General features: G+C 33.3%; 3 protein-coding genes and 2 pseudogenes across 11 annotated transcripts; 3 read left to right on the top strand and 2 right to left on the bottom strand.

The window, feature by feature from the left end:
• Window positions 1–514: 514 nt before the first annotated feature.
• Window positions 515–2,477, top strand: AT4G08598 (annotated as a pseudogene; the record flags this gene model as incomplete). The annotated part of the gene is made up of 1 exon: window positions 515–2,477.
• A 2,633-nt stretch (window positions 2,478–5,110) lies between these two features.
• On the top strand, window positions 5,111–7,149 carry AT4G08596 (annotated as a pseudogene; the record flags this gene model as incomplete). The annotated part of the gene is made up of 1 exon: window positions 5,111–7,149.
• A 5,413-nt stretch (window positions 7,150–12,562) lies between these two features.
• Window positions 12,563–13,684, bottom strand: AT4G08593 (uncharacterized protein; the record flags this gene model as incomplete). Its single annotated transcript, NM_148295.1, has 4 exons — window positions 12,563–12,960; window positions 13,008–13,262; window positions 13,350–13,412; window positions 13,588–13,684. The coding sequence occupies 4 exons, from the start codon at window positions 13,682–13,684 to the stop codon at window positions 12,563–12,565; spliced, it is 813 nt and encodes a 270-aa protein (NP_680661.1).
• A 2,597-nt stretch (window positions 13,685–16,281) lies between these two features.
• Window positions 16,282–19,235, top strand: ORTHL (ORTHRUS-like protein). 6 transcript variants are annotated; one of them, NM_116928.4, is made up of 7 exons: window positions 16,282–16,756; window positions 17,354–17,877; window positions 18,023–18,121; window positions 18,296–18,395; window positions 18,475–18,539; window positions 18,605–18,707; window positions 18,801–19,235. In NM_116928.4, exons 1-7 carry the CDS (start codon window positions 16,394–16,396, stop codon window positions 18,942–18,944), a joined length of 1,398 nt encoding a protein of 465 aa, NP_192599.2. In that variant the 5' UTR covers window positions 16,282–16,393; the 3' UTR covers window positions 18,945–19,235. The 6 variants fall into 6 exon arrangements, with proteins under 6 accessions (NP_192599.2, NP_001328494.1, NP_001328497.1 ...); NM_001084888.1 differs by having other exon boundaries at window positions 16,359–16,756; window positions 18,026–18,121; window positions 18,801–19,129; NM_001340597.1 differs by having other exon boundaries at window positions 18,475–18,707.
• Window positions 19,122–21,631, bottom strand: AT4G08580 (microfibrillar-associated protein-like protein). Of its 2 annotated transcripts, NM_116927.5 has the most exons (3): window positions 21,496–21,631; window positions 19,644–20,886; window positions 19,122–19,422 (listed from the first exon to the last, which is right to left on the bottom strand). In NM_116927.5, the coding sequence occupies exons 2-3, from the start codon at window positions 20,837–20,839 to the stop codon at window positions 19,311–19,313; spliced, it is 1,308 nt and encodes a 435-aa protein (NP_192598.1). In that variant the 5' UTR covers window positions 20,840–20,886; window positions 21,496–21,631; the 3' UTR covers window positions 19,122–19,310. The 2 variants fall into 2 exon arrangements, with proteins under 2 accessions (NP_192598.1, NP_001328706.1); NM_001340596.1 differs by having other exon boundaries at window positions 19,644–21,595.
• Between the last annotated feature and the right edge of the window lie 4,622 nt (window positions 21,632–26,253).

Below are 26,253 nucleotides of genomic sequence, written 5' to 3'. Positions count from 1 at the left end.
GACGATAATGAGACTCAATTTCCTTTATACTACAAGAAAACACGGTATTAGCGACTTAATTCGGCAACTGATTAAGTAGTCGTTAACTTTGGCGACTAAATAGTGACATATTAGCGATTAAGTAGTCTATATTATACATTAGTCGCTAATCAGTCTTGAATGTGAGACTGATTAACGTAGTCGCTAATAGGTCGTCAGTTACAGCTACCATTTAGCGACTCATTTATTCTAATTGGTCAATTAATTGGGCTTTTACCGGCTTGATCTAGTAATGAGAGTCCACTACCGAGACTATATAAACCATTTTGTCGCGTAACCCTAACCCTAATCCCTTTTAGCGATTTGATCCCAATTCTTCATCAATCCATCTTCAATCTTCTCAGTCTCTCGTTTCTTAGCTTCTAGTGATGAAGACTCGTGGTGGAAAAAGGCAAGAGAGGAAAAGGAAGGGGATCGAAGATTCCCCCAAATCGAATCGAAGACCCAGGAGTTGAATCGAACGCCCAGGGGTCTTCCCAGCCAGTATGATTTCACGCCGCCGGATCGTCAACCACCACTTCAAGACCCTGATAGAAATCCGATTGCACAGGCTCCGACGGGTGCTACTGTCAGAGACTATCCTCCTCCGACGCAACTTTTCCAATCAGGCGAAGGATCTCCTTGCGGATCTGGATCGATTCCATTTCGAGCATCCGGATCGACTCAACCTAGATTTGGAGGATCTGTTCATCGTCTACCTTGTAGATCGAATCAAACTACAGCGCCGGTTAAATCTTCAGCGCCAATTCAACGCGAGGCACCGATTCAGACTCCAGTCGTGGATCAACAACGACCACTTCCTCATCCTCGACCCTCTGTATCGTCGCATCATAGCTCTCAAGCCCAATATTCACACGATGAAGAAGATGAGGAAGAAGAAGACGAATGTGAGGATGATTTGTCAAGAGAGCCAACTCTCTCGGTAGGTCAGCTCGCTACTTTAGATTAGCTGCTAAGGACGCCTGGCCGTGAGGCATATACCACTGTCATCTCTCCCACATTGGAGCCTGATACTTTTTGGTAAGTTTGTGATTCAGCCTCATTAGTTTATTAAGTGTATGATTAGGTTAGTTTTAGTTATTGTTTGTAGTTTGATTTAATGGTAAGAACTGATTTATTGGGGTTTGATCAGTAAGAACTATTTTATGAACTGGTTTACTGTGGTTTAATAAGCACTAGTTTGATTCTAGGTTTGGTAAGGACAAAGGTAAGCTAACTCGGAAGATCACAAGTGTTTTTACAAACAAGTTTGCTGGGCCATATTACAGTTGGAGATGTGTGCCAACTGAAAGAAGAGAAAGATACTTCCTCGAATTCGCGGTAAAAATCTAACTCCTCTCAATCTTCTTTTTTGTTTTTTATTATTGTGTAACTAACATCAACTCTCATTATTTTTTAGAAAACTCACACTTGGATCCGTCTCTGACTAGTGTGATTGAACAAAAGTTCTATAAGATTTGTCAACTGCGTATGAAAGATATGTGGATTGAGACCACATTGTGGGGAGAAATGTGTGACTATTGGGACACAGAAGAAGCCAAAACAAAGAGTTCAATCACATCATCAGCTCAAATGTCTAATCATAATGGTCTTGGTCCTCATAAGCATGTATCGGACCCAAAGTCGTTCTTACAAACCTAGCAAGAGATGGTAAGTTCTTTTGACTATGAACATTTGTTTTCTTTACTTATAAAATGTTAGAGCATCTACAATGGTAGTTTCTTATCAAAGTCTCTCACCAACAAAAATAATAGCAAAATAATAAATAATACTTTTTAATTAAGACAGTTTTTTAAAAAAATGTGCTAGAGTTTATCATTTAAGAGATCATGAAAGACTTTTCCAACTATTTTAAGAAACTCTTCAAATTAAATAATATTATTTTTTATTTTATTATTACTTTAGTAGATGAGAAACTTTGTTAAGAAACCACCAATTTTCTTGTTCTTAACAATTTGACTTGTTTTGTTTTCAACATTTCAGGAAGTTGAACTAGGAAGACCGCCTACTATTGGTGAAGTTTTTCTCAAAACTCATACCAAAAATGATGGCAGTCAACTATCACAAACGACAGAGGGGAATACTATGGAGTTGGAAGCTTAAGGAGCTACATCAATGGGAAGCGGAAGTACCAAGGAACCAGTTCTTCTTTCACAACCCTGCAATCACAGCTTGAAAAAGCCAACCACGAGATAGAGGAACAAGCTACTCTACAAGCACATCGTGAGGCAGAGGCTTTGTGGGTTGCAGATGAACAAGCAGAGATCAAGCGGGTTGCAAATGAGCAACAAGCAGAGATCAAGCGCTTGATGATGGTGAAGAAGTACTTGACCGCAACAGACCCAAATTTTCTCGCCTTCCTCGAGTCTTCTACTGCTTCAGAAGATACAACAGAAGAGTTCCCTAAGCTTTCCTTTCTTCTCTTCTTTGTCGTTTAAACTTTGAAAACATGAACTTGTGTTTGTTTGTTTGGTTTAAGACTTGAACTTGTGTTGGTTTGGGGTTTTTAACCTTTAGTTTGAATGTTGAATATTTTGTTGCATGTTTGATTCTGAATGTTAAGTACAAGCCTTTTTGTTTATATATTCGTAATTACAATAGAATTAGGATTCCAAAAATAACATGCTAAATCGATAATTAAACCTGTAATCAGTCACAAAGAGGTAGTATTCAGTCACCAAAACTATAAAACAACAGTCGCATGTAGTGGATAAACAGTCACTATATCAGTCGCTAACTAGTGGTTATATAGTGGCATAAATGTAGCCAAATAGTCATAAATTTCGATTAACCGACTGTTTAGCTAGGGATATTGTAGTCACTAATACCATGTTTTCTTCTAGTAATTTAGAACTAACATTTGATGAGGATCTTCAATGAATTGTTCCATCATCGATACCCACTACTAATGAACAAGGACAAAGTTCTCCTTCTCGTACAAATAAATCAAACTCGGGTGTTCGAAAGACGACTACTAGACGTACAAATCTAAGAAAAAATAACTTTGAGACTCAAGTTAAAACAGGGTTTCAACGTCTTGAAGTGTCTCATAAAGGTTTACTGAATGTCTTAAGGTCACGAGATAATCAAAAAGCTACATTTGGAGATACTTTGGCTGAATTAGAGATATTGTCGATTGAACCGATGGGAATGTTTTGGTATGAAGCAAACAAGTTCTTGATGAACGACGAGGATTTTCGTGATGGATTTATGAAATTATGGTGAAGAGATCAAAATTCAGTTCTTGGAAAAGCTTGTTGGCGTTGATAGATATGGTCTTCCATGTGATGTAAGTAATTGTATAAGATGGAAAATGTAAGTAATTGTATTATCACATGAAATACTAAGTTTTCCAAACTGACAAAAACTTTAGACAACTGTGTTGTAAGTAATTGTATTAGCAACCATATCTATGTAATTGTATTAGCAACCATATCTATCAACGCCACATGACTTAATTACGATCACTCCCTCGGAAATAAGAGGCAATAATAGAAGAACAAAACTTGGAAAACAAAAGTCTTATTGTTCACTTCCTAACGTTGACGGCTGATGTCTTCTCCTCATGTTTTTTTTTTTTTAAATTTTGTTTATAATTAATTTAAAAAGACAACAAATTTTATAAAAAAGAACCAAAATCTGACGTTTTCTCCTCTTTTTTATCTATGAATAAATATTTATTTTAATCAGAAATAGATAAGGAGTAGATGCTATCTCTTTCTTTTATTTCTTTTAACTCAACTTATTTTTAGAAGTTCTGAAACTTCAAAGCTTTATTTTTGAAGTTTTGGATAATTCCAATTACTTGAGGAGCAAGTAATCTCTCCAAAATATTCTAGAAGAGATAATAAGAAATAGGAAATACAAATAAAAGTCAAGTTGGCTAACTCTCTCCCACAATTTGACACATCAGCACATGAGAGCTTGCCACCTAAACTTCATAAAATAAGTAATACATAATTAGTAATTAATTCAACATAACAACTAAAATAGGAGGATATAATTAATCAGAACTTGAACCATCACCATTTCTACATTTTTTTAATTCAATATATCCTCTTTAATTTTGAGATCCACTTAAGTGGCTAAAGTGATCATAAAATCCAAACATGCTACACATATTCCTTGCCTAAAAATAAGACGATTATTATGAAAGAAACTAAATGAATATGCAGATTAAATATATCTAAGATTTTCGAGATTTATGCTAAGAAAACAAGTAATTTTAAAGATGTTTGAGGAGCTATCCTTACAATTAATACGTAAGATATAAGATTATGACAAGAACTTAACTAAACTTTCCAAGAACATCAAGTTGAATATGATTAATAAAGACATGTTATATTTTTAGTGTAAGAAATAAATTTTCTAAAATTTCACCGTCTCATAATCTAAACATATAACCAAAAAAAGAAGGATATATAAATTAAAAAAAAACTGAGAATCTAGAACAACAATAAAAAACAACTCAAGCATATTCAATTTTCAGATGAACTAATATAGTTGGACTTTTGAAAAACAATTACAAATCATATTTATGTTTCAAAAACGAGGCATTCAACTTTACTTTATATGAACATACATTATATAAAACAATTTGTAAATAATAATACATAAACCCGAACGTAGTGCGGGTACTCATCTAGTATCTATAAATACGGGCTTATGGAGAGATGTTCCATAAGACACAAGAGAGATTAAGAGGCTATAGAGAGTTGTTCTAAAGACCTAGAGAGATTTAGTTTTGAGTGAGTTTCTAAATAATAATAAAGATAAGTCGTTCTTTAAGTTGTTATGTTCTTAAATCACATCTCAAATCATACAGAAACTAAGTCAGAACAAGTCGGCTTTGATTTGATTTAAATCATCAACTTCAGGTAAAGTTTCAGATTCTCTTATCTTTATTAAAGAAATATTTCTCAAGGCTGGTTGTGAGCGAATAGAGACAACTAATTCTAATTGATACATGTGTGAGTTTTTATGTTAATTTTTTTTATGGATTATGTTTTTTAGACCAACTTCTTTTGTTGTTATTGAACTTGTTGATCAGGAAACGTTAAGAACAGTTGCAATGGAGAGTAATCATATAAGTGAAGATTTTTTAGTCGAAGAAAAAGATGACTCAATAAGTGAAAACGAAGTTTCGGCCAATGAATTTGAAGAAGAAGATAAAATAGCTATCCACGAAGATGAAGAGGTTGCTGCTTTAGAAGCAAATAATGATAATGAGAAGAAAGATAAAATATATATTGGAATGGAGTGCGGTTCTGATGAGATTGCATATATAACTTATAAAAAGTATGGAGGCAATCATGGTTTCAATATAAGAAAACAACGGAGGATGAAAAAAACGGGAAGGTAGTAAGGCTTCTTTATGTTTGCTCAAAACAAGGGTATAGGAAAGAACCCAAGGTCATAAAATCATAATCACAACCAATCACTCGGTGTGGTTGTAATGCTCATATGACTTGCTACCTTCAGAAGACCGGAAAATATAAGCTTGTATCTTTCGAGCCGAACCACAACCATGATTTAGTGAGAACACCTATGAAGCATTTGTTGAAGGGAAATCAGGAATTATCTATCTGTCAAAAACAACATGTAGATGATGCTGAGATGTCAGGGATTTCAGCAAAAGCAACTGTTGAAATGATGAGTAGAGAAGTTGGGGGGCAAGAAAATCTGGGTTTTTTGAAGAAAGATTATCAAAATTACATATACCGAAAGAGAATGGCAAAAATGGAAAAGGGAGATGGTGCAGCTGTTTTGGAATACTTTCAGAAAAAAAAAGAGGGTAATTCGTCTTTTTTTATTCAATGCAACTTGATGAGGATGATATGATCACTAATATATTCTGGGCAGATGATCGGTCTATCAGTGATTACAATCTTTTTGGAGATGTCATTTGCTTTGACACAACTTATAAGACCAATGAATATGATAGACCCTTTGTTCCATTTGTCGGGGTCAATCATCACAAGCAAACAGTTGTGTTTGGTGTTGCTCTCTTATATGATAAAACCAACGAGTCATATAAGTGGCTTTTCGAGACTTTTCTTGGAGTAATGTATGGAAAACAACCAAAAAACAATTCTTACAGACCAATGTGCAGCAATGGCGAATGCGATAGTAAAGGTATTCCCTGATACAAATATAGATTATGTGTTTGGCATATTTACCAAAATGCTGCAAAGAAGTTGAGTCATGTATTTCATGGAGCAGAACAATTTGCCATGGATTTTAGTAAGTGTGTATATGACTATGAGGAAGAAGAAGATTGGTTATTAGCATGGAGTAATATGCTCCAGAAGCATAACTTGATAGAGGATAAATGGTTGAAGAATTTGTTTGAGCTGAGAGAAAAATGGGCAATGGTATATGAACGTCATTCTTTTACAGCAGATATGGTGAGCACACAACGTAGTGAAAGTATGAATAATATTTTGAAAAATACTTGAAGCATAGTTATAACTTGTTGTGCTTCTTTGAACACTACGAGAAAGTGTTGGAGGATCGACGATATAAGGAATTAGTTGCTGATTTCAATATGATGCATACCTTGCCGGTATTATGTGCTACTGTAGGATGTTGCAATATGCGGAGGAAGTGTATACACTCAAAATTTTTAGCTTGTTCCAGAAACAATACATAGTTATTGGTGATTATGTTGCCAACAAGGTTAGTAAGTATGAGATGGTATATGAATATAAATTACCTTATCGTGGTGTAGCACGGAAGCATTTTATTAATTATGATGTTGCAAACGAGACGATACGTTGCAGTTGCATGAACTTTAGTTTTGCCGGGATTTTATGTCGTCATGCATTGAAAGTGCTGGACAAGAAAAATGTTAGAAAAATCCCATCTAACTACATTCTAAATCGATGGAGTAAAGAGGCAAAAGCACGAAAAACATTTTTTTATCATTCAGAGCCACCTAATGAAACAGTCAAGGAATCGATTGGAAAGCGATATAGCCATATATGTCGTACTTTCCGTGAGATTGCATCTGTTGCTACTGATCATATAGAATTGACGTTGTGTGCAAATGAAGAAGCCATTAAGTTACTCAAAAAATTGGAGGAAAGAAAAGGAGCTTTTAAAATCTAATGCATGGATGCTTCAAACTTCAGATATTGAATTTGTGGGGTAAAAAGAAAAGCTCCTGTTGGACGACCAAAAAACAAAAAAGTCGGACACCATGGACGTTATATGAGTGTTCTTGAAACAAAAAAATTGGCGTACCTCAAAACAATCAAGTAATGCAACAACAAAGAAAAAATTATTATTTCAGGTATTTGATATAATATATTCATATTAGTTATGTCTAATTTTCATCGAAATGTGACTTAATCTATTTATACTAACTCTTATTTAAAATTGCTAAATACTTCAGGACTCTACCCAATTATAAGTCGTTACCACCAACCTAACCTTACAAATTGGATCATTTTTTCTACAAGTGTTCCAAGTAAATACTTAAATTCTTACTATTTATATTTGAATTATTTGTTATTATTTTAATAATTTTATATTTTATATTTTGTAGGAATTTGACCAAAAATATGGTGGTTCATCATAAAGTTCTGTTATCTTGCTTTTTTTTTTTGTTCTCCAAAATATTATGCTAGATTGATTTTCTTTCTTCTTTTGTAGAATCACAAAATCACATTCATATTATGCTTTTGATGAGCCATTATTTTATTAAGGTTTCATGTAATAATTTTTTAGTAACTGAAATAGTTTCGTATGCAAAACATTCTGTCTCTATTATTAAACTTCTTGTATTATTTCAAAATTGCTAAATCTAATTATAAAAAAAAAAAAAAAATAGGAGATGATGGATGTCAACGTTAATGAGGGTGAATAACCAGATTTTATTTCCTTTTTCGTTTTCTTAATTTATTATTTAGTTTAAATATAACATGACATGGCAAGTTTTTATTGGGTAATTGAAAGAGAGGTGAATAAAGAGGTTCATCTTTTAGGAGTGAACCCAAGTTTTGTTCATAATAGAACGCACTGTATAGAGTACTCCCCTGCTTTTCTCGGGTTTCCAAAGGCCCGCCACTCCTTACTCGACAGCTCAAAGCTGACCAGAGTCCTCGTTTACCCTACATGCACTATTTAGTTTTGCCTACTCATATCACACTTTTCTTTATCTATTTTTTATTGGTTGATTCTCAGGTACATAACTGACTTCGGTCAACCCTTACTTGACAATTCTGTTTTTTTTTCAGGTGAGCTAAGACCGAAGCTAGCTCTCTTGAATTTCTCCGGAAAGAATGAACTTTTCCAGCTCACTCTGTCAATCCACTAAGATGCGTATAGAGTAAATAAGCACTAGAAATAACTTTTTCAGTACAATAAGTCCTCTTCTCCACGATCACTTTTGTTTCTTGGATTTGCTTCTCCAGTAATTCCATTTTGAAATTGAAGACTTTTTCATTGGGCTCAGTATCATAATTATCCCAAAATCCCTCTTTATTATAGCTTGTTTCTTTAAAAAATAAAGCACATTGTTTGTTAATGTACTTATATGAATCAAAACATTAGATAGAATACTAGTCAAATCTCACCATTGTCTTATAAACCTACAATAACACTGAACCATTTATTCACATCCTACCATTGAGTTATATCGGGTTTGAATGGGTAGCGGAAGAAAAGCGGTCTGTCAGTAAAATTGAGACAAAACACATTAGTTTCCATTCACAAATATTAACAATCTTCTAATAATAAAAATATTACTGAACTGTTTGTGGTTCAAAAGTGTTAACACAATGTGTTATATAATGTACGTAATCTAAACACTACGACTTCTAATGGGGAAAACTGATCTAGCAGAGCGGATTAAGCGGATCAAATAGAATAAATGTGGTTCGAGCGGTTATAGCGGAACAAATATAGATCAAGCGGTTCTAGCTACCCATAATATGTTTGAATGAACTCATATCAAATATTTACAAAGTACAAAAAGCTAATATATTTTAAATTATTTATGAAACCTAAAGATATACAAAAAAAAAATATCCAATTAAAATATAGTATTAAATAAATAAAAAATAATTATTATTATAACAAAAAATACATGTATGAGATGAAAATTTTAGATTGGAGTGTGTTGAAACCAGAAACTTATATCCCAAAAATAATTAAACATACAAACCATTATCACATATGATAGTATTGTGATCTGATTACGAAAGTAAAAATTATTAATTTTAAATCTAACTCTTTGATTTAAAGGACATAAGTTTTTGAAAACTGTATCAGTTGATAAAATAATAATTTATTACTGTTTGTATTTTTCTTAAAATGAATTAAGTCTCCAACTACACATAGAACTTGAATGTTTAAAAAAAACGCATGATGTATTTCAGTTTTTATCACAATTCACAGCTGTTTTTCTTTTTATTTTATTTTAGATTTTTTTTTTTTGAAAACAAATAACACTATGTGGAGGACAAACGCATACCAAAACAGGTAGATCCGCACTTCAAAAGTAAAAGCAATGGAAAATGTGTGTTTTAGAACTATAGATAGCAAACACTATTTTCTATATTTTAAATTAAAAGTATTAAAAATCATACTATATAACACATTTTTCTCTCTTTGTTATTGACAATGCACCATACCGTATGTTTCTCAACTCTAAAAACACTCCTCTATTTGATATGCATTCATCAATACATCCGTTTGCACAAGTAAGCGTCTTTTCTTAACACACATATATATACATACATAGATTTGATTACATAAAAAAATTATAAACTTATATTTAAAATAAAAGAAAAAGAAAAAAATCTCCATATCCAAATATTAAAACTAATTTACATTTTTGATATTAATATATGTAGTAGAAAATTTCAGTAAATAATATATACACTAGTAGCAATTTTAAATATTTATATAATAAGTAATATAACAATGAAATACCAATGTTAATGAATAATCTTGTATTAAATTATTTTAATAGTTTAATGTTATTTTGTATTATGTTGTTAAATATAGATATGTCGTTGAGAGATCGATCAAACACAAATGTTTCCAGGCAAAAAATACAAATGTTTCAAGCGAAACGACAACAAGGGTAAATTTGGTTATTTAATTTCTTTTTCAAAACATTTTCATATTAAGTTCAGTTTTTGGAAATATATTAAACTAATTCTACAAATTTTAAAAACATTTGTAGACAATATTATGAAGAAAAAAGTTTGACAGATTTGTTTGATCATGCAATTTCTATGAATAATTACACTCTTAAAGATCATAGGCTTTTTAAAATTTGTTGAAAAATTTAACCTAGAATTTAACATGAACGTTAATTATTTATTTTTCAAAAACAAACTTGATGAGTTCAAAAAAGCATATAAAAGGTGAAGATTTCTAATGACTTCTACCGGTGGCTTAGTTGATTAAGAAACATCCATGATTTCTGTAAAAATAATTAATACTTCAAACTAAATATATTAGTCTTTTAGATTGCATATATAAAAAATGACAAATTATGCGACTTTTACTTATTTATTAATATTTTACATTATTATACTATATATAAAAACTAAATAAATTTTATAAATAAATTATAGAGAAATTTACTAGAGTAACCCATATTTTATACATAATGACCCAAAAGGAATGCTAAAAATATGAGTTATTTGAGTAATAATTATACCTAAATTATCCTTGTTTTCCTTTACAGAGAAAAATAATATTACAGAAATGCCATTACTCTTTAATTCCAGCAAGGCAATAAAACCACATTTATTTACGAAAATGCCATCGTCGTTTTTGGTAAATCTGTGGCTCTTGTTGCGACGGATTTGTTATCGATCACAGATTTGTTGGTCAACCACAGATTTTTTACAACAGACTTGTCTTGTACCACAGACTTTACTGTGTTATGTTACGCCAGATTTTTTTTTTTCGCAGATTTTTTAACCGTGACTGATTTGTTTCATATAGTCTCCACAGATTTTATTTAAATTTCAAAAGTAAGAATGTTGAAACCAAATCTGTCACTGATTTGTTTTCCGGACCACAGATTTTTCTTTATGGTGGCAACAGATTTTCTATTTGCACCCAAAAATCTGTTGTGTTATAACAGATTTGTTAACCTCGAAAAATGTTATATAGGCATGACAGAGTTGTTTTGTGTAATCACAGATTTAATTAACTTGTTAACAAATCTGGTGTTTTACAACAGATTTTTGTTAAAAAAAAAAATTACTACACAGTCACATAGTGATAACAGATTTGTTTTTAGTGATGACAGTTTTGTTTTTCAGTGTCAAAGCATAACAGATTTACTCATGTCAATGTTATGGCCGATTTGTTTATGACTAGAATAACCTTTTTAGTAATAACAGACTTTTTTTGGCAGATTTATTTTTAAAATTTCGAAATTTTTTGTTATATGAGATTTATTAACTAGCCCTCAATTAAATTATTTCCCGGTCTGATTGTATGTTAAATCCGGTTTGACTGGATTTTTTTTTTTTTTTTTTTTGAAAACGTTACGACAGACTTTTATTAGCTGACAGATTTTTCCGAAATATTACCATATTTGAGTCAAGGAATATTCTCGTAACGCCTAGGGTTTTCTTACGGCAGATTTGTTTATGTTATTTCCATATTTGATGTTTAATGCATTAAATTGACAATAAAGTGTATATTTTTCTAAAATCAAAATTTTTGGTTTTTTTCCTTATTCTACACATATCAACTATTTCAATAAGATCTTTTGATTGCGTTTCCTTTTATCAATTTATATTTTTAATTTATATTTTTAATATAATCTTAATTTATATTTTTCAATTTATATTCTTAATTTATATTTTTTCATATCAATAAGATCCAGTTTTTTTCGGGATCTTATTCATTTATATTTTTAATTTATTTGATTCATAATTTGTTTTTTTTTTGCTAAAAATATGGTATTAAGGTTGATTAAGGTTAATTGGTCTTTTTACTTAAAATTGGAGTCATTTTAGTTAATCATTGCCAAGAGGAGTCATTCTAGTTATTTTTGTTAAAATTAGAGTCAATCTGAGCAAATTTCAGTAAATTATATAGACATTTGATCCAAAAAATTGTAGAATTGACAAGATTCGAGATGAACTACGTCAAAATGCAAAAGAAAGTGTTAGCAGAGAAGAGTGACAAAAGAATCATATCAATGTGGATATTTGCAAATTCTGCTCCATCTAATATTCTTTTGTTTCGGAAAACGTTGGATTGTCGAGGGTTTATCAAAATATGGAAGAATGGATTACAACATTCTTTCAGCCGAGCAGATTGCCAAAAGTGTTTCACGCTAAGGATTTCAGCCAAGCCTCGCGATTGAAAATCCTAAGTTTTTATAGTTTATATTTTGTTTTTTTTGATAAATATTTGGAATTAGTGATAGATATGGTCTTCCTACCTTGTTGGAGTTGATAAATATGGTCTTCCATGTGATAATATTTCTCTTTATTTAACTTTTTTTTTTTTTTTTTGACAAAAGCATGATTTCATTCATTCAACCGAAGCAAAATATTACAAAGATAGAAAAGAGTTCCCAGAACATCAAAGCTTTGAAACTCAAAGACAAAGCACACGTCGATGCAACATATAGATAATTAGGATAAAACGACTGTAGATCCACAAACAATTGGAGACATGAGCTAAAGAGCATCTTGCCACAAGCAACGTCATGGTTGGTCGCAAGCACTTCCACGAACAATTCGGGAGGTTGATGAGTGGTCACTGTCATACGACAACGTGACGTTAAAAAGGACTCCATAACCGTAGGTCTCGCCGGGTCAAGACGCATTACATCTTCTACACAAGTCAGAAGAATGGTTAGGAAAAACAGACATGAAGGAATGGTTCTCTCCATAAAGGAGAACAACTTTTTCTCTCCATAAAGGAGGATGGCTGCATCAATAAAATCTCCATAAAGGGGTTGATTGCAAACCGCAGACCCTCAAGGACGAGTAGAATTCGTTGAAGAGCTTTAATACAAGGATCCAAGACTTGCCAAACACACTCAATAGGTTGCGAGACGGTAGGAGGCCAAGTCAGGGATTGAACAAGTCTAACTTGTGGTTGTTTGATTGGGGTGCGTATGATCCAGAAGGAAGCGATGTCGTGCGTCCTCGACAAACTCTCCGAATAAGACGCAAGTAACGGTCCAAGATATAATCCTGTCGTTAACGAAATTCGAAGAGCAGATCCTTCTGGAAAAAGCTTGTAATCTATATAGATTTGATTGAGACTAAAATTCCCGTATGAAAACCAACCTAAAGATTTCTTTAGACCCTTACCATGGTAACTAATAGGCCAAACAGAAGGTGTCGCTACTTTGCAAGATTGGAGTCCACAACCAACTAATACAAAGGAACTAGACTTAAAACAATTTGGGCTTGAATTAGCTTTTAAAATAACAGACCTGGGCCAATGTGGTGAGTAAGTTGGGCCTGAACAATCATTGGGCCTTGGTGAGATAATTGTGAGGTTAGGATCCAGCTGGCGAAATGGGTCCGGCCCGTAGAGAGAGAACACCTTCGAGATTAGGGTTTTGCCGCTCGCCGTCACCCTCTCCGTCGAGCCATTGCTCCCAAACAAAAAGCAACTCTCCGATATCTCGACTTTGAGACATAGAGGATCAAGTAGAAGCGCATGGAGAGGTGAATTCCTTACTATCACCGATGTTCAGTGAATCGGTGCTTCAGAGGAAGCTGAGTTAGATCCATAACGAAGGGCTATGACAAAGACAACGATATAGTAGATCTTTGTTTTGGACGATGAGGCGCCGCTTGATTTAGAGGGTTCATCTTGTGTTAATTTCGAGCTTTGTGCTGAGTCCAGAGGGTGAAGTGGACGGAGGTTCGCCGGAATCCTCCTCCTAGCTCTGTCGCAAAGTATTAGATTGTCTTCAAACATCAACACAAGAAAGAGGGTTCGAGATGATTGAGTAAAAAGCCAAGATTGACACAAAGAAAAAAGCTTTAAGGAAACAAAGTTGGAGGGGGTCGAGATATCCCGACGCCGGCAAGCATAAGCTTTGCCGGCGTCGGACAGAACGATTGGGAAAAAAGTCTCGAAAATAGTGCCTGGGAGAGTCTCAACAGTTTAAATTTATCAACCACTAGTTCAAAACACTTAAAAACTTTCTCTTTATTTAACTATTGAGCTAAATAGTCACCATTTAACATACTTTTTACTTCTCTGGAACTTATTCATCTCATTCAGCTTATTTTTATTATTCAACTTATAGTTATTCAACTTATCATTATTCAACTTATTCAATTGGTTCAATTTCTTAATCACTATTTGCAGCATAAGTCTCATGTAACTAGATGTATTGAAATTCAAAAAATTATACCAACAAAAAGTCTGTCATCACTAAAAAGATTATCCTAATCATAAACAAATTGGACAATAACATAACATCACATGAGAAAATATGTTATCCTTTGGATCCGAAAAACAAAACTGTCATGACTTGTTTTTAGTCATGAAAAAATGATAGGTTACACAACAATTCAAAATATTAAAGATTTAGGAAAATTTGAGAAGATTACATACAATAAATCTGCGAGATATTACAAATCTGTTATAACTATATCGAAAGAAGTTTGTGGTGCTGCAAAAAAAACTTTCGAACAAAATCTATGGTGAACCAAAAAATATGTGGTCCAAAATAAATATGTCGTAACAAGAACCTCAAATTTAACAAAATCGAACAAAAAGGCGAAGTGTCAGTATCGTAAATAAATTTCTGCGTTTTTGAAAATAAATACTTTTTATTAATGGCATTCTTGTAATATTATTTTTTCATACAAAGCAAAACAATGGTATTGTAGACATAATTATTGCCCATATAACCAATATTTTGGGCATGTCATTCTAATAACAAAACACAAAATATGGGTCATTATGGTAAATTTCCCAAATATTTATGTGATGTTTTGGAATAACAAAGTAAGTTCTTTCGTGGATCAAATTTTTGTTGTTGTGATAACTTCATCTTTCCATCCATCGAAATGAATTAGAGATTTAGACTCCAATTAGAGTTTCTTCGATTTTTGATATTTTTATGAGAAGAATTAGATAAACAAAAAATGTGTGATATATAAAACAAAAACTGTGTGGTATATACAATTATATGTTCTCACTTGTTTATAGTGAAAATAAAGATGATGATGAATTTTGTTTCACCAAAAAGGTAAATAAAAGTTATTAATAAAAGCTCATATTTATATATAAAAAAAGATGGTTTTTATTTTAAATTTTCATACAATGTATTTTTATTACTTATTAGTCACAATCTATAGACCAATTTATACAAAAGTCAGTATTAAAAAAGGAAAATTAATTTCTCAACGTAACACCAAGATATTAGCGAGAACATCTAAAAGAAGTAGCTACTCTATTAATATTTTCCTAATAGTTTATTTGTTTCACATCTAAATTTGTTATAACTAATTTTCATGGAACCATTTCGGAAAAACGTTATATTTCCCAAAACAAGAACTATCGCATCATGCCAGATAGAGCCCAAAGTATAACCTCGATCTATTTATCTCCGAAACAAAAGTTATAAATCTATTTCTCCCTGAAACAAAAATTATGTATCTAAATTTCTCCGAGTTAATAGTTCTAAATCTATAAACCCAAATTATTGGGTGTTGGCATGATGTGATAGTTTTCGTGGAGAAATAAACAGTTTTTTCGAACATTTCAAATATAATTTGTAACGATTTGCACACTATATTTAAAATGTTGTTCATATTGTTATATCCGCTTACCAACTAACTTATTTAGTTTTAGATAATATTATAATTCTATTCTTACATGTATCAAAATTAATTTTTATTTTTGTATATTAAAACTCTTATAGAGTTTTTATTAATTACTAGACGTTTAAAATTAGATTTACTCATATTTCATTTTGAACAAACACAATATAAAAGTAAAATACAGTTGCTGAGCAAAACATAAAAATAAAGGAAAAATAATATATAGTTGTCACGAGAATAATTTTTCGAAATTAAAATACATAAAATAAAATCTATAATATTAATTATCCAATTTAATGATATTCACCAAAATAAAGTAATTATCTATACTCTAAATATATAAAAAGTAATTTTTATAGAAACAAACTTTCTTTGTTGGTAGTTTTGTTTCTATTCAACTTTTAGTACTTTGAAGTAAATGTGTATACCATAAAAAAATTTGGCATCTCTTCCCCAAATTTTTTTAAAACGCGCCTCTTCACATTTCGTGTCCCTCTCATAAAAGAGCCCTACTCTCTAGACTCTAGAGCATTCCTCTCTCCGATCTTTGCCGTTGCTCTTTCGAAATGACGCGTGTCAACCAGCTTCCATGCGACTGTGTATCTACGGCGGAGGAATCTCTCACTTCCGGCACGTGCATTACCCCTACGCACGTGACTTCCCTTTCGTCTCCTCTTGATCGCTCCGGCGATGTTGATCCTCTTCCTGTTTCCGACGAATCTGGTGGCTCGAAGGCCGATGAATCTATGACTGACGCAGATGAGACTAAAAAGAGGAAACGGATACTCAGTGGTGATTGTGAAGCCGATGAGAATAATAAGAGTGACGGAGAAATCGCGAGTCTCAATGACGGTGTTGATGCGTTTACTGCGATTTGTGAAGACTTGAATTGTTCTCTGTGTAATCAATTGCCTGATAGGCCCGTCACGGTTCGTTCTCTCTCTCTCTCTCGCTTTGTGTTTTGCCTCTTATACTTGTTAATGTTAGTGTATATGATTGTTTACACTTGAGTTACTAATTTCACACAATTTTGGAGTAGATTCCTTCTTTTTGTGCTTACCATTTATGATGAACTACATTTATAGATAACAGAATTGCTAAGTTCAATTAAGTTAATACTTATTATATACCTGTTTTTGTATCTCTTTTTGGTTGGATTTGACATTAGTTAGTTTTGAGTTACTTCTCAAGGTAACAAATCTATTGTGTAGATGAAATTTATTAGTTAAGAGTAGTAGTATATGGGTTGTTTCTTTATCATGTTGAAATTATGTGTGTTGGACAAGTTGGTGTTGTTAAATTTTGTAGTATATGGGCTGTTTCTTTATAAGAGTAGTAGTATAGTAGTATAGTAGCCTAACTTATATGTGTAGTTGAAATTTATCATGTTGGTGTTGTTAAAGTTTGTGATTGTTTACAGTTTTTTAAGTATTAACTTCTTCTTTTCAAAATAAGTATTTCAGAAAAAGATGAAGACTATTACGTTAGGCTGATGGATAATCTTGTATGTGTATTTTTCTTTTCAGATATTATGTGGACATAACTTTTGCTTGAAATGTTTTGACAAGTGGATTGATCAAGGGAATCAAATTTGTGCTACATGTCGTAGCACAATTCCTGACAAAATGGCTGCCAATCCTCGTGTTAACTCGTCTCTTGTGTCTGTTATCCGTTATGTAAAAGTTGCTAAAACTGCTGGTGTTGGTACTGCAAATTTTTTTCCTTTTACAAGCAACCAAGACGGCCCAGAGAATGCCTTTAGAACCAAGCGCGCTAAAATCGGGGAGGAGAATGCTGCAAGGATATATGTTACCGTACCATTTGATCACTTTGGTCCTATACCAGCTGAACATGATCCTGTCAGGAACCAAGGTGTTTTAGTTGGAGAATCCTGGGAGAATCGAGTAGAGTGTCGGCAGTGGGGGGTTCACTTGCCACATGTTTCTTGCATTGCTGGACAAGAAGACTATGGAGCTCAGTCTGTAGTAATATCTGGAGGTTATAAGGATGACGAGGATCATGGAGAATGGTTTCTATACACAGGAAGGAGGTTTGCTTTTCTTTACTCCTAGCTTTTGGTCCATTTGACTCATGTAGATTTTACTTCTCTCATGTGTTTAGAAGTATCTATTGTCCTGTTTGTTGACATACTTTTGTTTGTTTTCGTCTTGAATATATGTGGATGTGTCACCCAGTAGAGGGAGACATTTCGCTAACGAGGATCAGGAGTTTGAAGACTTGAATGAAGCTTTAAGAGTTAGTTGCGAAATGGGGTATCCAGTTCGAGTTGTCAGGTTAGCAGAACAAAACTCCATTGCTCTCTCACATTCTCATTTTTTCGTTAAGTTTCCGATATCGAAAGTTGTACCACAAAGGTGAAATGTATTGCTTTTCTTTGCATTGAATGAAGAATAGAGTTATGCTAAGTTCCATAGATACAACTCTTAATATCAGTTTCCATAATCTAGGTCTTACAAGGATAGGTATTCTGCATATGCCCCTAAGGAAGGAGTGAGATATGATGGTGTATACAGGATCGAGAAATGCTGGCGAAAAGCTAGATTCCCGGTACACACATATAGTGAAACAAGCTTGTAATTTTTTCCCTGCCCTTTATATGCATTGACATGTTCTTCTCATTCCATAGGATTCATTTAAGGTCTGTCGTTACCTGTTTGTAAGATGTGACAATGAGCCAGCTCCATGGAACAGGTTTGGTCTACTTCTTAGAAGCACCTTTTCGATATTCTGAGTTTAACACTGTGATAATATTGCAGTGATGAGAGTGGAGATCGTCCAAGACCTTTGCCTAATATTCCAGAGCTTGAAACGGCCTCAGACCTGTTTGAGAGAAAGGAAAGTCCATCATGGGATTTTGATGTAAGTTCCAATTATAACAGTTAGCGAGTGAGACGTGAGCAGATCTCGAATTTTCTGTATTGTGCTGATAATAATATACGCTTATATTATCAGGAAGCCGAGGGCCGTTGGAGATGGATGAAGCCTCCACCTGCAAATCATGAGCAGAGGGAGAGAATGAAGATGGCTATGACATGTCTTCTCCTTTTTGTCCTTATCATTCTCGTTGGTTCATCATCTATCTTATATCAGTATTAGAAGAATCACCGACAAATAACTTGTTGGTTTGATCCCTTAGTTGTCTTTCTTGTTACCAACAGTCTTTTCTAGTTCTCTCACTACTCAAGTCTTGGAAACTTGAGGTTCTCTTGGTTAGTGAAGTCGGATTCATATTTTTTTGTATGCTTCCAACAATTTGTCCCTGCTCTCAAAAGGTGCAATGAAGTTTTTAAGTATATAATGAATTATGTTAGGTCTTCATTCTTTTGAGCAATATTTTTAATTACTAGGATTTAGAGGACTCAGAGACATAACTGAGTAAGATGTTACGATGTTTTTTTACTACCACATACCACTGCTGCATCATTGGATTTTAAAAACAAACAAAGTAAATGTTGGTGCGGTTTAAGTCTCCCAATCTTTCATCTTCTTGCTCCCTTTTGGTTTTGCGATTGGAGCATCCATGCCTGCCATTTTCTTGTTGTATTTTTCACGTAGAGGATCATTGGAAGTCCACCTGCACATTCATTCATTTTATGTAAGTATTATTATCAAAATCAGCAGCTCATGCCAACACAAACAGGTTCACATTCACATGCAATAATTTAGTTCAGTTGCCAGCTTACTGTTTCTACTCAAACGCTAAATAAATCAGATTTCAGAAGCCTAAAATGAGAGCTATGAAGTTTATGCCTAACCAAGATGCAAGAAAAGAAACGCTAAAAGCAAAGAACTTACGGGTTACTCCAATCTGTTGTGTCTTCATTGACAAGGTGAGTCCATTTAGTTCTTCCACTACGACCAAAGTGCTTGACTTGCATAACTTTGGGGAGAATCGATTTGTCCAACCTATCTTCTCCGGTTGGAGCAGAGAAGTCGCGCTGAAATATACCATCGGTTCCAGCAGAACCTGCCTCATCATCAGGATCTGCCTGGAAGAAGGCACCCTTATGGTAATATTTCTGCATAAAGTTCCATTTCTTTTTCGGTTGAGCTGAAGAAGGTTTCGGATTCTTCCTCTCCCAATCTCTCCTCTCCTGCTCTGTCATATTCCTCAACTTCTCTATTTCTTCCCTCTCTCTCAGCATAGCTTCCCTTGCATCTCTTTCTCTCTTGATCCTACCAATCTCTCGTGTCTTCCAAACTTCATACTCCTCAGCTTCATTGAGTTCGTCATCAGTTTCCACATCTCCAATATTAGCTTCCTCCAATAGTATGTTCTTCCGTATCTCTTCATCTTTCCTAACTTCCTCAACCACAATTTGCTTTGTCTCTATTTTTCTTTGCTCCAATTTTCTCTTTGCTAATTCCTCAAGAGCTTCTTCTTCAGCCTCAAGCCTCTCTCGCTCTGCAATTGTATCTCTCTCAGCTTTCGGTACAAAAACAGGCTTAATCAAGGCAATACCAGGCATATCATCTTCCGAATCAGTCTCGTACTCAGACTCCTCCTCCTCCTCTTCTTCCTCTTGTATCTCATCTTCTTCTTCTAAAGGAAGTAAAGCAGCCTCCTCTTGTGCTCGTCTAAGATTCTTCTCCTTAATTCTTCTTCTTCTTTCTTCCAAGGCATCTTCATCATCATCCTCGTCTCTATTCTCTTGATTCCTCGATTCTTCTTCTTCCGTAGATATAATCTCAGCCTGTCTAATACGCCGATGATCAGCTCTAACTTCGTCACGGTTTTCAACTTTAGTCTGAGCTAAACGCCGCAGCCTTGGATCATCCTTCCTAGCAACACCCAAATCATCATTCTTTGGAAAAGCTCTATCCAAAACAGAAAACTTCTGCATCCTAACATCATCATCTTCTTCAGCTTCCTCAGCCCACTCCGGAGCTTTTCCTGGCCAATACCTTCTTACTTTAGTCTGTCCAATACCACCTTTTAGTTTCTCCCTTACAGCAATTGCAGATTCACTCACTCCCGCTGTGACCGACATATTTGCACTTGCAAGTAACCAAACTCAATCAAATTAGCTATCTGTCTCTGCAGCACAAAATAATACAGGGATTAGATTCAAGCTTTGCATCATTAGTATTCACCAGAAAAGGAAAGGAAAAGAGCTACTTCCCCTAATCGATCCTCAATAGCTAAAATCTTAAAGAGACAACAACAAAATGCATTATGTACAATGCATATCATTGATGTGTGTGTGGGTGAGTATATCAACATAAACACACCAACATGAACAATGGACGCTAGAGAAATTCGAAGATTGCACATTTTAACGAACTATAACATTTTCAATAGTATGTACATACTTAATCAAGTGTGGTGAAATCAACAATCCCAATAGCGAAGCTATTGTTCATACATAAACACAAGCACGAAAGAGAGTAAACTGTTACAAAGTTTTGTCTTTTGACAAATTTGCATACAGAGTCAACAAAAAGTCGATATCTTTCTGTACCCAAAAGCATAAGAACCAATAAGAACAAATAACAATAGAAATGATTAATCGAGAAAAGCCCTAGAATACAAATTCGTGAAACCCTAAATCTCAGAACAAAACAAAGATCGATTTCGCAAGATTTAGCTTCAGTAGAAACAGATCGACATCATATGAGATCGAATTGATAAGAAAATCGAGCTTACCAGGAGATGAGAGAGTTTCGGTTAGAGATTGCGGAGGAGACGGCCCTTAGGTGGCGGTCTCAGCGGCGGCGATAAATGTAACCTTGACGGCGAGAGATTGATGTTGGCCCAAGACCATTAAGGCCCAATACTTCGGTTCGTAAATTTCCAACTAAACGTGAATTTTAGTAATTTTTTGTGAAATTAAGAAAATTGTTATTATTTTTATATTTTTCCTAAAACTATACACAGTAAAATTTCCATAAATTAATAATTTAATATAGATGAGACTATGGTATTTTCTTAATTTATCAATTGATCCAAAAACAAAATTTAGGACAGAAAAAATGTATTAATTTATCGGGTATTAATTTATCGATTATTAATTTATATGAGGTTTTATTAGTTCCATAACCTTAAGATTACAAGATATTTACAAATAGTATAACTAATAACACCGAGTTTTATTAAAAAAAAACTATGAAAAATGTAGTTTGAGTAGTAATTGTGAAACAAAAGAATTGAATTTTGGTTTACATAACTTTAGAGATGGTAGACGGGCGTGCCCGCGACCGAACGGACCGACCGCAACATGCTCGCTTTTCCATTGATCCGCGACGAACCGGACCGCAGACGACCGCGGTCTTGAAAAGTGAGTCCTAACCCGCCCCGCAAAGCCCAACAGTTAGACAGACCGGCCCACGGTCTTTAGAGGCAGAAGAACTTATGTTTGGTTGATTGACGAAGTTGTACCTTGTTTCTATGAAGTGTTAGCTTCAAGGAATATTGTGAAACGTTATGTATTAGCTTGAAGTACTTAAAACATTTAAGTCAAAAGTACTTAAAACAGAAATTCTAAAACAGTACAAAACATATATATGTGACATGTTTACCTTAGCAGCATAGATCTCAGAGTCTTGCTTCTTGATTTTAAATTCGTTTTTCAAGTTACAGACTGCTTGGTGACTTTTCCTGTGAGACACCAACAATATCATGTCAAATCTTGTCGCATTTGTCAAGAGTTGAACTGAAACTTAAACTCTTGACTTGAACATTGCAAAACAGAGATATGTAACATGTCAAAAACATTACAAAACACTTGACTTTAGCTAGATTTTCTAAAGTAAAAAAACATTACAAAACAGAGATATGTAACATGTTTACCTTAGTATTAGAGCTTTGTGATGGTGAAGCACAAAAGATCACATAGGAGAACTCTGGATGTTCCTGCCACATATAAAGCTCCAACTCTAACTTCCATATTGTGAAAAACATGACTCTTACTATATAAAACGTTGTGAAGAAAAAGAACTAGTCACTAATCCACACAAAACATATTGATAAACACAAAAGACACATGAAACAGGGATTTACAGGACATCATAAACGTTCTTATAAGAAGAATATGTGCAACTATCAAAATTAAGCTCAGTCCATGTAGGAGACAAACTCAAAGTCACCTGAATCGATTGGGACACGTTCTTCTTCATCAACCTCAAAGGTCGTCGTCGTTGCCGTATCAAACCGTGTTTTTGAAATGTATGATCCGATACATGAACATGCTTCTTCTATAAACGAAACTCTAAGTCGTACACATTGGTATAGTTATAGAGATGACTTCATCATCTTGATGTAGGGTTTCGTTTATAGAAACAGCCTTTGCAACGTTTGCTATATAATCAATATGAAGCTTAAGCATATAAACCCCGTAAAAAATATTCAAGGTTCACTTTGTTCAGTTCATAAAATTATGTTTTTAATGGTTGACGACAAAAACCAAAAGAGAAGTTCTAAGCGAATATATTAAGTCATACATATAGCCTAGAAAAAAATAATTGAAATCGTTGCATATGATTTAAAAAACCTTAGATATATCATACTAGAGACAGTCACACGGGAATGGTTCAAAATAATATTGTAAAATAAGTTTTAATTGTTGTTTATTATATATTGAGAAATGTTTAAATTCTTTTGTAGTTGTAATTGATTTATTTATATTTCATATTATTATAATAATATAGAAAACTAGCTATAATTGTATATATTAAGTAATGTTTAGATATTTTTGAAATAAATTATATTCTATTTCATATCAGTAAGAGGAAATACTGATTTATAGTTTCTGAGAAAAAATATGTGTAGCCATTTATAGAAAAGAGCATTTATTAAATTAATTTAAATATAAAATAGTGTTCTTTTCATGTTTATGTTTACGAGTTCAAAAACAAATTCGTGTGGGCTTGGCCTCTTGGTTTAAAGCGGACAATATCATATTAGAGAAAAATATTTGGGCTTGGAGAGTCCAACAATTGATATTAGAGCCTATGTAAAAAAACGTGGACCTAAAGAGGTGGGTTTGGGCTCCATGTTCGGTATGGAAAGAGTTCTCAATGTAACACGATAAGAAGAGTGCTTCAAGTTGTCCTTGCAAATAAGGAATGCCAGAGCCTGGTGCTAAGGTTTTGCTTGAGGGGAGGGCCTAAAGTTCGGGGTTTGGTTTGAGGAGATAATTATTGGGAGACAAACCAACGTCTCACATCAAAAAATTAGAAAATATTAGTCTAATATATAAATCATGTTTAATTCCAATTAGTAGTGATACCTTTTGGAAAGAAGACAAAAATAAATCCGCGCGGGCTTGGCCACTTGGCTCAAAACGGACAATATCATATTAGTAGGAGAGTTGACTTGGGCTTAGAAAGACGTCATAAGATTTGAGAGTTAACCATCAACTTTAAATATTGGAAATCATACATAAACCACAAGTCCGTTAATAAAACTGTGACATATGATTTCATTCTTTAATATTTTGATACATTGTTATGAAAGTTTTAGAACCTTAACCGAGTGGAAGAAAACTTTGGCCCATACAACTCTAGTCTAGTGGTAGTTGAGAATTGCGGAAAAATTGAAAGGACTTAATCAGATTCGATCTACCATGAAAAAAGCAATACAATATCAGTCGAGCGCATGCATATAAATCACAATCTTTCGTCACCTACTAATTTGTCTTAAGTTGACAAAAGTTGCTTTTTACAAAAGTAAAATAAAAAGCTTAGCGAATGTGCCAAAGAAACTGTGTCGTTACATATGTATATATTTGATTTAATCAATAAAAGGTAAATGGACTTCTTAAAACCTAACTTCATCGACGTCATAATTGTAAAAATTATATAAGCGTTGTTCTATATCCTACATAGTTTATATATCATTCTCAGCTTAAATCAGATCGTAATCCAAGTAAAATCTATTAAAACACAATCTCATATTCCGGCCTTAACAATAGCAACTATTAGTTGAATATAAATTAGTCAGATGGATGATAAATTTCCCTCGTTGATGCTAGTGAACTAGAACTTTTGAAACTATAAACACATGCAAAATTGGTTATTTACGTTGAAATATTTATGAATGAGAATAACTAGCTTTTTCACATAGTCAAAGTTAGTATCAATTTTGAGTTGGAATCATGCGCTTAAGCACAAGTGATTCATGGTGATTTCAACGTAAAATACCTATTTAGCATAGATTGGTTAATGCCTATCCACCATATGAATAATTAAAAATAGTTATCGAGCCAAAATGTATACTATAATCTTTGGCTGTGTTCAACGAAAGCAATTATGGACGAGCGCGGTTCCCTCATTTATTACTTAAATTGTAGATATTGCTCCATGTAAGAATATAAGATACTGACTATATATTGACTAATGTATTACTCCAATTTAACGGAAATAAAGGTGACACATGTACTCAATCAACAAGATGAGTTATTCATAATGTAATGAAATGGGACATATCAAAACTTGAGTGGTAGAGTTGCTGCCTCTTAATTACAAACAGTTTGAAAGCAACCCCTCCTTCTAACTAAATCTGATATTGCTCCTTATTATAGAACATGTGGTTGCAATTTTGTGCACACATATAGAGTTTCTGATGATTTTATTCATTCACCATAAATTGTATTTGGTATAATGATTGATGCGAGAGATCACTTCGTAATAGTGGATGTTTTCTTCAGATAGTCGCTACATGTTGAATTGTGGTAAGCTTATTTCTACTAGTAGTGTTATATAATCTCAATGAATTGTATAGCAACAGGTGGTACTTTAAAATACATATTTTGAAAACAAAACTTCTCATCGCATCAACAATTCTACTTTGACTTTGAGCCAGATGTCTTGGCAACAAATCGGAGTTTACATGAATGTCATTTTCATTTGTATTTTTGTTTACATATTATTGTCAATTCATTTAAATTTTAAATGCAACTGACCCCAATCAAAAACTTGGATCAATGTCTACCGTTGAAACATGACACACAATTACTAACTGCCATGTGTCCTCCAAAATTGATAAATCACTCCTCAGTTATTTACGTCTGCGTTTAATTTTTCAAACATTTGACTGTTCCCTATCTCATAAGTCATAAACTAATACTCATTATCTTTTGTTATTTCCCACTTTTTGAATTAGTAGATTTTAAATAATAAAAACGAGACATGGTACGCTTACAAAAAAAAAAATTATGAATGCCAAAATGCAAAGACTGGTAAATATGTCACATATATTTTATATAATTATTTCAAGTTAAATATTTTTCTTTTTTTTTTAACGTTTTTTATGGACGTCTTAAACTTTCCAACATATTTCTTTTTTTTTTTAAAACTTTCCAACATATTTCTTTTTTTTTTAAAACTTTCCAACATATTTATGATTTGGAATATAGATTACCTCCATCAAAATTCATATAATATAAATATATTATTTATTTGTTTT

Source organism: Arabidopsis thaliana, chromosome 4 (genome assembly GCF_000001735.4).
Source record: "Arabidopsis thaliana chromosome 4, partial sequence".
Classification (NCBI taxonomy): Eukaryota; Viridiplantae; Streptophyta; class Magnoliopsida; order Brassicales; family Brassicaceae; genus Arabidopsis; species Arabidopsis thaliana.
The sequence above is the reverse complement of the archived record's forward strand: the minus strand, read 5'-3'. Positions and strand labels throughout refer to the sequence as shown.

What these genes read in the sequence shown, in the direction of transcription:
- ORTHL (NM_116928.4), top strand. Translation starts at nt 16,394, where the DNA reads ATGACGCGTGTCAACCAGCTTCCATGCGACTGTGTATCTACGGCGGAG. An exon ending in GGCGAAAAGCTAGATTCCCG is followed by an intron (nt 18,396 to 18,474) that starts GTACACACATAT and finishes CTCATTCCATAG; the next exon opens with GATTCATTTAAGGTCTGTCG. An exon ending in GAGCCAGCTCCATGGAACAG is followed by an intron (nt 18,540 to 18,604) that starts GTTTGGTCTACT and finishes ATAATATTGCAG; the next exon opens with TGATGAGAGTGGAGATCGTC.
- AT4G08580 (NM_116927.5), bottom strand. Translation starts at nt 20,839, where the DNA reads ATGTCGGTCACAGCGGGAGTGAGTGAATCTGCAATTGCTGTAAGGGAG. An exon ending in ACAACAGATTGGAGTAACCC is followed by an intron (nt 19,423 to 19,643) that starts GTAAGTTCTTTG and finishes ATGAATGTGCAG; the next exon opens with GTGGACTTCCAATGATCCTC.